The sequence below is a fragment of the Oncorhynchus masou genome, chromosome 30, assembly GCF_036934945.1.
Source record: "Oncorhynchus masou masou isolate Uvic2021 chromosome 30, UVic_Omas_1.1, whole genome shotgun sequence".
Taxonomy (NCBI): domain Eukaryota; kingdom Metazoa; phylum Chordata; class Actinopteri; order Salmoniformes; family Salmonidae; genus Oncorhynchus; species Oncorhynchus masou.
Window position 1 is genome coordinate 62,024,030 of NC_088241.1, and position 12,701 is coordinate 62,036,730.

General features: G+C 39.7%; 1 protein-coding gene across 3 annotated transcripts in view; it reads right to left on the bottom strand.

Annotated features, from left to right (window-relative positions):
• Window positions 1-2,009: 2,009 nt before the first annotated feature.
• The window catches only part of LOC135522915 (B-cell receptor CD22-like), a 42,054-nt gene continuing 31,362 nt past the window's right edge, over window positions 2,010-12,701 (bottom strand). Inside the window, exons 1-7 of one of the 3 annotated variants that reach the window (XM_064949615.1) lie at window positions 5,175-5,315; window positions 4,359-4,745; window positions 3,903-4,208; window positions 3,501-3,767; window positions 3,180-3,273; window positions 3,010-3,067; window positions 2,010-2,864 (exon numbers count right to left, since the gene is read on the bottom strand). In XM_064949615.1, the coding sequence (XP_064805687.1) occupies window positions 2,592-2,864; window positions 3,010-3,067; window positions 3,180-3,273; window positions 3,501-3,767; window positions 3,903-4,208; window positions 4,359-4,745; window positions 5,175-5,208 (1,419 nt within the window). In that variant the 5' untranslated portion in view covers window positions 5,209-5,315 and the 3' untranslated portion in view covers window positions 2,010-2,591. Of the gene's footprint in view, window positions 2,865-3,009; window positions 3,068-3,179; window positions 3,274-3,500; window positions 3,768-3,902; window positions 4,209-4,358; window positions 4,746-5,043; window positions 5,149-5,174; window positions 5,316-12,701 lie in introns of those variants that run through there. The other 2 variants (XM_064949613.1, XM_064949614.1) reach the window with 2 other exon arrangements.

The window sequence follows — 12,701 nt, forward strand, 5'->3', positions numbered from 1 at the left end:
CACTTTTTCAGTTCTGCCCACAAATCTTCTGGGCTTTGTGGTGGCCACTCCAATACCTTGACTTTGTTGTCCTTATTAAGCCACTTTGCCACAACTTTGGAACATGATGGTGCCACCCCCTTGCTTCACGGTTGGGATAGAGTTCTTCGGCTTGCAAGCATCCCCCTTTTTCTCCAAACACAACAATGGTCATTATGGCCAAACAGTTTTATTTTTGTTTCATTAGACCAAAGGACATTTCTCCAAAAACTACAATATTTGTCCCCATGTGCAGTTGCAAACCGTAGTCTATTTTTTTATGGCAGTTTTGGAGCATTGGCTTCTTCCTTGCTGAGCAACCTTTCAGGTTATGTCGATTCAGGACTCGTTTTACTGTGGAAATAGATACTTTTGTACCTGTTTCCTCCAGCATCTTCACAAGGTCCTTTTCTGTTGTTCTGGTATTGATTTGCACTTTTCGCACCAAAGTAGGTTAATCTCTATGATGCACAACGTGTCTCCTTCCTGAGTGGTATGACGGCTGCGTGGTCCCAAAGTGCATAATTATATGTGCGTACTATTGTTCGTACAGATGAACTTGGTACCTTCAGGCAATTGGAAATTGAACCAGACTTGTGGAGGTCTACATTTTTTTCTGAGGTCTTGGCTGATTTCTTTGTCAAGCAAAGAGGCACTGAGTTTGAAGGTAGGCTTTGAAATACATCCACAGGTACACCTGCAATTGACTCAAATGATGACCTCTGAAACTCCCCATCCCGGATCCGGGATCGTGACTAAAGCCTCAGGCTCATTAGCATAACGCAACGTTAACGATTTCTGAAAATCGCAAATAAAATGAAAATAATGCGCCTGCTCTCAAGCTTAGCCTTTTCTTAACAACACTGTCATCTCAGATTTTCAAAATATGCTTTTGAACCATAGCAATTGACTAATTTGTGTAAGAGTATGCTAAGCTAGCTTAGCATTTTGAGTAGCATTTAGCACGCAACATTTTCACAAAAACCAGATAACCAAATAAATAAAATCATTTACCTTTGAAGAGCTTCGGATGTTTTCAATGAGGAGACTCTCAGTTACATACCAAATGCGCAGTTTTTCCTGAAAGCGTCTGTGTGTAGGAGAAATTGCTCTGTTTTGTACATCACATTTGGCTACCGAAACTAACCGAAAATTCAGTCACCTACAACGTCAAAATTTTTCCGAATAAACTCCATAATATCGACCGAAACATGGCAAACGTTGTTTGGAATCAATCCTCAAGGGTTTTTTTCACATATCTCTTCATTGATATATCGTTCGTGGAAGCCTGCATTCTTCTCTGAATTCCGTGGAAAAATACTTGCAGCTGACTATTGCGCAACAATTTCGGCGCAGGACACCGGGCGGACACCTGGTAAATGTGGTCTCTTATGGTCAATCTTCCAATGATATGCCTACAAATACGTCACAATGCTGCAGACACCTTGGGGAAACGACAGAAAGGGCAGACTTACTCCTCTCGCATTCACAGCCATATAAGGAGACAATGGAAAACAGAGCCTCAAAAATCCTGCTCATTTCCTGGATGCCGTCTCATCTTGGTTTTGCCTGAAGCTCACAATCTAGGGCACGCACAGAAAATATCTTTGCAGTTCTGGAAACGTCAGAGTGTTTTCTTTCCAAAGCTACCAATTATATGCATAGTCAAGCATCTTTTTGTGACAAAATATTGCGCTTAAAACGGGCACGTCTTTTTATCCAAAAATGATATAGCGCCCCTAGAGTTTCAAGAGGTTAATCAATCTAATGCCATGACATCATTTTCTGGAATTTTCCAAGCTGTTTAAAGGCACAGTCAACATAGTGCATGTAAACTTCTGACCCACTGGAATTGTGATATAGTGAATTATAAGTGAAATAATCTTTCTGTAAACAAGTGTTGGAAAAATTACTTGTGTCATGCACAAAGTAGATGTCCTAACGCCAAAACTATAGTTTGTTAACAAGAAATTTGTGGAGTGGTTGACTTGCCAAAACTATAGTTTGTTAACAAGAAATTTGTGGAGTGGTTGAAAAATGCATTTTAATGACGCCAACCTATCTATATGTAAACTTCTGACTCCAACTGTATAAACTGAAAATAGATAATATTGTTATTCTGGTAACTGCACAAAAGATGAAGATAAACAGTAACTAGTAGATGTTAACACCATTCTGCCATCATGTAGACTTCCTGCACCAACTTCCTGTTTTGTATCAGACCACTGTCTCTCCAACTAACTGTGTCTTCTCTCTTCAGTCATCATTGACTTTATATGGTCTTAAACTGCCTTCAGTGAGCTAGTTGGACTCAGCAGTTCCTCTATACTGGAACCCATTAAACAGATGCTCTGTGAACTCAACACTCAAAATAAATGGTCTAAAATAAAGAGTAGCCTGCATCATCATATCAACACTATAGTAACATTTAAACACTTTTATCCCAGCAAATTCTACAACTATGCAGATAATCAAAGAGCACACAATTATAAATGTAACAAAAGTACCAATAGAAACAGATACACAATGACAATACTGTACATAAAAGCACTTAATACTCATCGGCAAAATACTTAGCATCCACCTGTTTTATTCACTTGTGCATAAAGCCCATCTAGGTTGTTAAGAGGTGGTTCCTGAGCCCCTCTCCCAGTCACGTTGACTTCAGCGTACTCACTCTCCTGTCCCTGGACCCTGTCCTGGGCTGCAGCTGGGGTCTCTTTGGTCTGTCGTTTGGAGAAGTCTATCTCACCATAGTGGATCTCTTCAGGCTGGTCTACTGCAGGTTTCTCTGGTTCCTCTCCGGCTGTGGCCTGGTTAGCACACACTGTCCCAACCGGGGAGTTCTGTGGAGAGAACACAGAGAGAGGAACTGGGGTAAAGCTCTAAGTTCAGTCATTTGTAAAAATCAGCAGGTTACACAACACATACTGAGGGGATGTCCTTAGATACACTTTGTAGATTGTTTTGTAAGTTGAGCCTTATTCCCACCTGTCCCTGTGAATTGTCCGTCCTTTCAAGTCCATCGTGGAGCCTCGGGTTTCTCCTCCTGGAAGACATTTAGAAAGGTATTCTGAATGCACTGAGAGAGTTTTCATATGCAAAAGCACAAACACATCATATATTTTTGTTTTTACATTGATGCCAGGAAAGGTTTTTACCATACAAAAAGACTGATCAGGCTGATAAGCAAAAGGGCCCCCAAAGTTCCTGCTGCAATCCCAGAAGCCATTGTGTTAACAGTCTCTTCTTGCCCTGAAAATGCAGCACATATTAGGTAATTTCTCACATAAAGATCTGCAATGTACACTACACGACCAAAAGTATGTGGTCACCTGCTCATCGAACATCTCATTCCAAAATCATGGGCATTAATGTCATGAAATAGCTGAATCCAATCATTTGAAGGGGTGTCCACATACCTTTGAATATATATATATTGTATATCTAACCTAAGATTGTGCCCTACGTGCCCATTTTACCTTTTATAGCCAGCTGCACTTCATTTGACTTCCCACAGCCGTGACTATTTCTTGCTTCACAGACGTACTGTCCTCCACCACCAACAGTCACATTGAGGGTGTAACTCTGTCCAGATGCTACCTGTGTTGAATTACCCTCACTGATCTGGAACCAGGTGAAGGTTGTCACAGGAGGGTTGGCTGTACTGCTGCAGGTCAGATTAACACAGCTGCCCACTGATACTGGATCAGCTGGACTGATGGAGGCCGAGGTGTCCTTAGGAGAGACTGGGGGAGAGGGGTTCATTTAGAATGTATCTGGATATGGTATATTGAATAGTCTCATCAAAACCACTCTATTACAATCATCAGTGAAACATGATAGAATGATCTATTCTTCAGGAACCGGTGACTAAATCTTACATGAAACGTTAAGCATCATGTTATGTTCAGCTGTCTTGTTGCTTGTCCCTACTGGGTAGACTGCAGTACAAGTGATGTTCTTCTCATGATGAAGGTATGACGGAGTGAAGGTCACCGTGGAGAGAACTGATTTGGTTTGGTCTGGATTCTCCTGCAGTTGGTTCTCAGATGTGAACTGTGTTGGGAGGGTCCATGTCAGCTCAGGGGGGTGTTCAGGACAGGGAGCGACAGCAGAGCAGTTCAAACTGACAGGGGTCCCTTCCTTCACCTCACCTGAGACAGTAAGGATGGGACTGGAAGGAAAAGCTGTAATACATTGTAGATAAATATATTTTAAACTAATAGTTCAACTGTCCACTTGTTTTATATTTGATGCAAGGAATTCAACTTTTATCTTTGATGCAAGGAATCTAAGCTGGAAAAAAATTGTTGGTTAAAAGATAAATTGTCTCTTACCTCTGACATCTATTTCAACAGACTTATCTGGATCTGTTGCAAGGTATGGTTGACTCTCAATCCTGAAGAAGTATTTATTAGTGTAATTGGTGGTTACATTGAAGAAGACTGTGGTGCAGTTCTTCTGGGACATGTTTCCAGTTATCTCCCCTTGATATCTGTTGACCAACTTACTACTGTTAAATATCACTCTGTCCGGACGCTCACGAAAGTTTGAGTTTTCTTTAATCCACACACCAGAGGGTAGTATTGCGCTGTTAAATTTATCCTTATGTTGGTCAGGAATATCAAATGAACATGGGATTTGCACACAGGAGCCAGTCAGTACATCCAGTCTATCTGGCATTGTGGCGATCAAATCTCGTTGACCAAAACAGGCCAGAACACCTGCAACATAAAAGACAACATCAGGGAGGTAATATGATCTTTTCAGTACAGTCACTCTCTCTCTGCAGCAAAAAATATGAACTAATTTCAATGTACAGGTGATTCCTGATGTCACGACTCCATGCTGTAAACTGGATCATGAACATATCTGGAGCACAATGTTTGAATCCAGACGATTAAACTATGCTTTTCTATACATTGAGACAGATGGGAATACAGCTCATTGTATGAAACATCATCCCTTGTACTTATTCCTCTGTCTGATTCATAACTAGTTGTTGTTGTGTGTAAGACTCACCTGATATAAAGAGGACAATGAGAAAAAGCATGTTTTCAGGACAAGCCATGTGAGAACTCACACACTACTGATCACCTGAAACAGTACAAACATACACACATTTAGTAACTCAACACACTGCCCCTCCTTACCTTCAGGCTCAAACCCAACACCCGAGCACTCCATTCTCCCACCCCTACAGGAGGGCAGCTCCCGCTCAGGCTGTCCAAGCTCTTTTCTGTCCTGGCACCCCAATGCTGGAACCAGCTTCCCCCTGAAGCTACCTGCCCATCTTGCGAAAACATCAGAAACCCTACCCCTTCAGGGCATTTTAAATAATCCCACAGCACCTCCCCCCTCCCCCCTTTCACAGCCCAACCTCAAAAAAGCCTTTTGTGAACTAACATCCGCACTTGACCCCCCCCCCCCCCACACACACACTAGGTCTGACTTTACTGATACCTGCTTGAGTGTACTTACTATGAATGTACCTGACTATCACCTGACTATCATAAGATGAATGCACCAACTGTATGTCGTTCTGGATAAGAGTGTCTCTGCTAAATTACTCGAATGTATTACATTGAACCTTAAATGCGTACAGTGCATTCGGAAATGATTCAGACCTCTTGACTTTTCTCCCCTTGTTGTTATGTTGTTAGAAAATGGATGAAATTGTTCTCTCCCCTCAATCTACACACAATACCCCATAATAACAAAAAACATTTTTTAGAAATTATTTGTCATTATGGGGTATTGTGTGTGGATGGATAAGGAACAATAATTGAATGTGTTTTACAATGAGACTAAAGTAACAAAATGTTGAAAAAGGAAAGGGGTCTGAATACTTTGTGAACGCAGTGTATGGCTTTCAGTTGTGAAGCTATAACATGAACCAACAGCAGCAGCATTTCAAATCATTACCAGTAATAACAGTTCAGTGAGTCTTAACATTAAAATGAAAAGATAGTGAAGAAGTCGACACTTGTCTTACGATCTTGAAAAGCGATCACAGAAAAGGAGATGATATCACACCCATAGTGAGTTCTGACAAACTGAAGTGTTGCAATTCAAGTTGTACAATGATATGTGATGTACTTCCTATTCCTTATAAGTGAACAAAATTATTTGCATTTTCAAAAGCAAGTAGTATAATTTTCTACTAATTATATACAGTCAAAAGTTTAGACACACCTACTCAAGGGTTCTCTCTTTTACTATTGTCTACATTGTAGAATAATATTGAAAACATCAAAATTATGAAATAACAAATATGGAATCATGTAGTAACCAAAAGTGTTAAATTAAAATATATGTTATATTTGAGATTCTTCAAATTAGCCACCCTTTGCCTTGATGACAGCCTTGCATACTCTTGGTATTCTCTTAACCAGCTTCATGGGGTAGTCACCTGGAATGCATTTCAATTAACAGGTGTGCCTTGTTAAAAGTTATGCATAACATACAGACTTGTACACAAAGTCAACAGACCTCAATACCCTGCTACGTGAGGATAGTATGCATCCCCTTCCCCTCAGAAATGGTCTACCATACAGTCAGTTATGCAGGGTTAAACAAATCTGTGGCCAACTTTCAGATTTTGACAGCAATGCTAAGAAAATTAAAAAAAAAAAAAAATTCAGAGGCTACATGGAAAAAAACTCTTGAAGCTGCAACGATGAAAATATCTCAGAAACCACGAGGAAATGCTAAAAACTTAACCAAAGAATAAAAACTAAGTACAGCAAGTGTTCAGAGAAAATGAAAGCAATCCTGAAGAAGCACTGGCATATTCTGCAGTCAGACTATAGAATGGCAAACCTCTTCAAGGATCCCCCACTGGTGGTCTATAAGTGTGGTCGTAATATTGAGGATAGCTTAGTGAGATCTGACATGCCACTCAGACACTCTTGACACACAATCCAAATTGGAAATACCAATGTGGCTCATGCTCACAGTGCAATAGCACAACACAAACATCCTTCTTCAGACACCCACATACAGGTGGAAACATCCCTGTTCGGGGTCTCATCTCTTGCAAGATAAAGATAGTAATCTCTCTCATCACATGTTCATGTGGAAAAACCTACGTAGGACAACCGAAAAGACAATTAAAACAATGCATAGCTGACCACTGTAACGTGTGTCGTCGTCTGATGAGGAGGAATCGGACCAAAGAGCAGCGTGGTAAGTGTTCATGACCTTTATTTCACTGAACACTGAAACACAAAGACCAAAGTGCAAACCGAAACAGTCCTGTCAGGTGCAGAAAACACTAAACAGAAAACAACTACCCACAAAACATAGGTGGGAAAAAGCTACCTAAGTATGGTTCCCAATCAGAGACAACGATAGTCAGCTGTCCCTGATTGAGAACCATACCCGGCCAAAACAAAGAAATACAAAACATAGAGAAAGGAACATAGAATGCCCACCCAAATCACACCCTAACAAAACCAAAATAGAGACATAAAAAGCTCTCTAAGGTCAGGGTGTGACAACCACCGCAGCTCAATCAGGTGTAATAACACTGACTATCCAGTAGCAGCTCACTTTGTTGAAGCTAACCATCCCATCTTCTCACTCAAAAAACACACGCATATACACACGCATTGAGCATGTTGGCCAACCAAGGAGAGGAGGTATTTAATACATTGACCCCTACTGTCTTAATATTGACTTTGATCTATGGCCTTTCTTATGAACAATTAGTTTGATGAAGAAGTCTTTTAAATTAATGTATTCTTTCTACAGTTTATCAGCGTACAACCAATATGTTCCCCCTGTTGATGATGCTTATTATGCATTATGGATGAACCAATAGATTACATGTAACAACATTTTATTAAATTGTAAACAATTAAATACATGTGAAATTAAATTAAACAAGAATATATGTTAGTGCTAATCTTATGCTAATTTTAATGATAACAATAGGCTAATATTTTCAATATGATGTAAACTATTGTCTATTAACAGTTTCACTCAATTCACTCTAATTAACCTCATAATTGTGACACAACCCTCATGATTGTCATTGTTGCACTAATTCCACTGTTTGTCTACATAACCTGGTTCAAGCATTCATGACTTTACCCTGAAGAAGGAACAGTGATGCCAAAACGTTGGTGTTTTCCTTAATAAATTACTGGGAGTTTATATATATATATAGTGTGCAACTCTCTTTGTTTTTATAGCTTACAGTGTATTCACCGTTAGTCAGCACCTCTACACTAAGTCATTTTCTCTGGGTGTGCTCCAGCTCATACTTTTTATATCACCTGAACTTAACAAATAAAATAAATAAACATGTAAAGATATTAAAGTATTTTCTTAAAAGAGTACTAACTTTACCTTCCCCTTCTACAACAAAAAACTTAAATACATGTAATATAGTCCATGAAACATTTGATTTAAATACTGTATAATTCCATTAATTCTTATGGAGGATTGCTTCTTCTGGGGAGTACCATATATAGAGACCGGTGGATTTAAAGTCTCTCATTGGCCGTTACATAGAATCAGCGATCCAGGGTTTATACACATTACTGGTACAGTCTCTCCCAATAACATTAATATGAATTTATTTCAATGTACAGGTGATTTTTCAATTGGTTGGTGTGTTGTCAAGGAGTGAGGTGACGTGTGTTTGTGAGCAGATGACCACTATTTTGAGCCCGGTATGGGGACAGGGACAGTGGTGGAAGATATACTGTTAACCAAACACTGACGTCGGTTTCACATGAACATACAATGCCATGAAAAGGTTTCCCCCTTTCTGGTTCTCTATTTTGCTTCTTTTTTTTACTGAATGTTATCAGATCTTCAACCAAAACCTAATATTAGATAAAGGGAACTTGAGTTTACAAATAACAAAAAAAATAGTTATAGTTATTTAATTTATTTAATTAACAAAGTTATGCAACACCCACGCCCCTGTGTGAAAAAGTCATTCCCACCTCAATAACTGCTATGTCACCATTCCAAAACACACAATCAGGAATACATTAAAATTGATTTAATGTACCAAATTAAAAGTTTTGGAATGGCCTAGTCAAACTCCAGACCTAATCCCAAATGAGACATTGTGATAGTTCATGCTTGAAAACCCACAAATGTCACTGAGTTAAACCAGTTCTGCATGGGAGAGTGGGACAAAATTCCTCCACAGCAACATGAGAGACTGATCAACAACTACAGGAAGCATTTGGTTGGAGTCATTTCAGCTGAAGGAGGCACAACCAGTTATTGAGTGTAAGGGGGCAATTACTTTTTTAAACAGGGACATTGGGTGTTGCATAACGTTGTTTAAGAAATTAATGAAATTAGTATTGTGTTTTATTGTGTTTCTTGTTCACTCATGTTTATATCTGATAACATTCAGTATCAAAAATATGCAAAATACATTTTCACAGGACTGTTTGAATCCAGACTATTAAAATACACTAATCAGGAATTAACTGTACACTTTTCTACACAATTAAAAGGCTGGAATATAGCACATCCCATAAAATATAATGACTTGTGGTTATTCCTTTATGTCTGATTCATAACTAGTTGTTGTTGTGTGGACACCTGACATAAAGAGGCCAATGAGAAAAAACATGTTCTCAGGACAAGCCATGTGAGAACTCACACACTACTGATCACCTGAAACAGGTCAAACATTCACTTCCTGGTAGAGTAGGTCACATGACACATACTGTATCACATTGAAACTTTAGTCCATAGTCACATAGGTTCTTCAGTTGTGAAGCTAATACATGAACTAACAGCCGTACATTGAACATTTTGAATCTCATGATTAAAATATAAAGATAAGATGTGAAGTAGTTGACACTTGCCTTACACTGATGTAAACGGTCCACAGGAGAGACTGTCACACACACATAGTGTGTTCTGACAAACTAAAGTGCTGAAATTCATGTGGCACATCTCACATCTCATCAGTGACATACTTCCTAATAAGTGTATTTGTATGACAGGATGCTTGAATAGTCTATGTGATGGGTGTCAACATCAGTTGTGAAAACATGGTATGCTAATTGAAGTGTTTAGAACATTGTAATTTTCTAATGAACCTTCTACTCCAGAACAATTAGTCTCAGTCACTTGAAACATTGCAGAGGTGGCCTGATCCATGTTTCACCAGTTTCAAATGAAATGGGCCCCAGCTGCCCACTGACTGATTCTACACACAAAGTGTGTGTCAGCCACTGACTCAACAGCATTATATGGTCTATACATTTCATTACTGCCCAAAATGAAACACTTATACACAAGATATTTTTCATTGTGGGATAATAATATTCATTGCAGTTAATGTATGTGTGGTGGGTAAATAACCCTTTTAGGGGAAGGGGACCCCTTTACAGCATTTTGTTACAGGCCCCCAAGTAGCCAAGTCCACCCATGATACAACAACGGAAACATTCTGCAACATAACCATCTCCCTCTCCTCTATCTCACAGGCTTGATTTTTTTTAAATGTAGGTAAATCATAAACCAAAATCCATCCAACTTGCTTTGTTAAATTCAGGAAAGGATTCCCGGTTCTGACATTATTTTTCAGCATGAAAAATAGACTTTGCCAGAAACAGAGTAACTGTAATTGTAGCTGATGGATTATCACACACTCCTCCATTTCTCCTGCATCCACTTCCTCTTTCATTACATCACTTCTATCTGCCAGGAAGAGCATGGTGGGCTGGGAGCCACAGGAGGGAGCCATCAACCTGCAGGGCAAGGTGTACCTCCCGACGGTCATGTCTTGATGGGAAACAGCTTTTGTCAAAATGAGGTTCTTAAGTTGATTTTATGTTTTATTTTAGCTAACCCTAACCCTTTTTCTTACCTTAATCTAATTATCCTAACCTGCTACGTTAATTCTCCCAACCTGCTGCAAAAGTTCTACTACATTTGCTGGGAAAAGTTCATTTTGACAAAAAGCTGTATCCCTTCTACACAAAACCCTCTTGGACCTGCCCAAGGCCTTCTGGGAGAAGGAGACTCAGGAGCTGAGGACGTACTTTACCCAGCAGGTGGGTTTTTATTACAGTGCAAGTAATGAACAACTTCAAATGCAGCCTCATTTGTGTCTCTTGAACAACACTCAAAATAAAAACAACATAATAACTCTCAACAATACACACATGAAAATAGACATGTAATGGGGATATTTAAGATGAATAAAGTTCAGATTCAGTTTAGAGTGATTCATATAATGTTCAACATATTCATATATTTGACCTTTCTGTTACATGATTTCCAGTGTGCTGTTTGTAACACTTGGGTTGATGGTCACGAGACTCAATGCTGTATGTTGTGCATTAAACTCATAACTGATTATAGTGATTGATGCCAGACTGGAGGAAGGATATACTGATTATTATTGTATTCTGTTAAACACTGATTCTGTAGTAGTTAACAAAGCCACTGTCTTTTGTTTTGACTTCCTACAAGCCTCTCTGGCTCGTGTTTACAGAACATGTGTTGGTCTGGTTAGGAAATAAAGGGCCTGTCTCCAAGAGGCTCGTGTTTACAGAACATGTGTTGGTCTGGTTAGGAAATAAAGGGACTGTCTCCAAGAATTAGGAAATAAAGGGACTGTCTCCAAGAGGCTGGTGTTTACAGAACATATGTTGGTCTGATTGGGAAATAAAGGGACTGTCTCCAAGAGGCCAGTAAGACATTGTCTCTGCTTCTATGATGGATGTTGTCTACCTGTTGCAATTTGTATTAAACCTGATTGATTCATGATTGACTTTATCAATGATTTCTATTCTCTTTTGTTCACAGACGCACAAATATCACACCCCCAAGACATGCTAACCTCTCACCTCTGCAATGACGGGGAGGTTAGCAATTGGGGGGGGGGGGGAATATGATGTTTCTCAATCAAAATTATTCACTATTCATCCAGGACTATACATAATCATGGTAGCATCCACATGAATGTGTTTAGAAACGTATTATATTCTTAATTACAATAAAAGTGACTGCAAAATGACACGATACATCTGTATAACTTTGAGGATCTGAGGACCCAGTCCAAATCTTTTCAGTCTCCTGAGGGGGTATAGGTGTTGTTGTGCCTTCTTCACGACTGTCTTTGTGTGTTTGGACAATGATAGTTTGTTGGTGAGGTGGACACCAAGGAGCTTGAAGCTCTCAACCTGCTCCACTACAGCCACATCAATGAGAATGGGGGCGTGCTCGGCCCTTCATTTCCTGTAGTCCACGATCATCTCTTCCTTTGTCTTGATCACTTTGAGTGAAATGTTGTTATCCTGGCACCACCCTGCCAGGTCTCTGACCTCCTCCCTATAGGCTGTTTCAATTTTGTTGGTGATCAGGCCTAACACTGTTGTCTCGTCTGCAAATCTAATGATGGTGTTGGAGTCGTGCTTGGCCACACGGTTATGGGTGAACAGGAAGTACAGGAGCGGACTAAGCACACACCCTTGAAGGACCCCCATGTTGAGTATCAGAGAGGCAGATGTGTTGTTTCCTACCCTTACCACCTGGGGTGCGGCCCATCAGGAAGTCCAGGATCCAGTTGCAGAGGGACCAATAACACCAAAAGATGTCATGGAAATTGAATGTAAAGGTTTTTATTGCAGTGCAATTGCAGTGCAACAGCCTCAATTGATTATGTTGTATAACATTCAACATAAAAA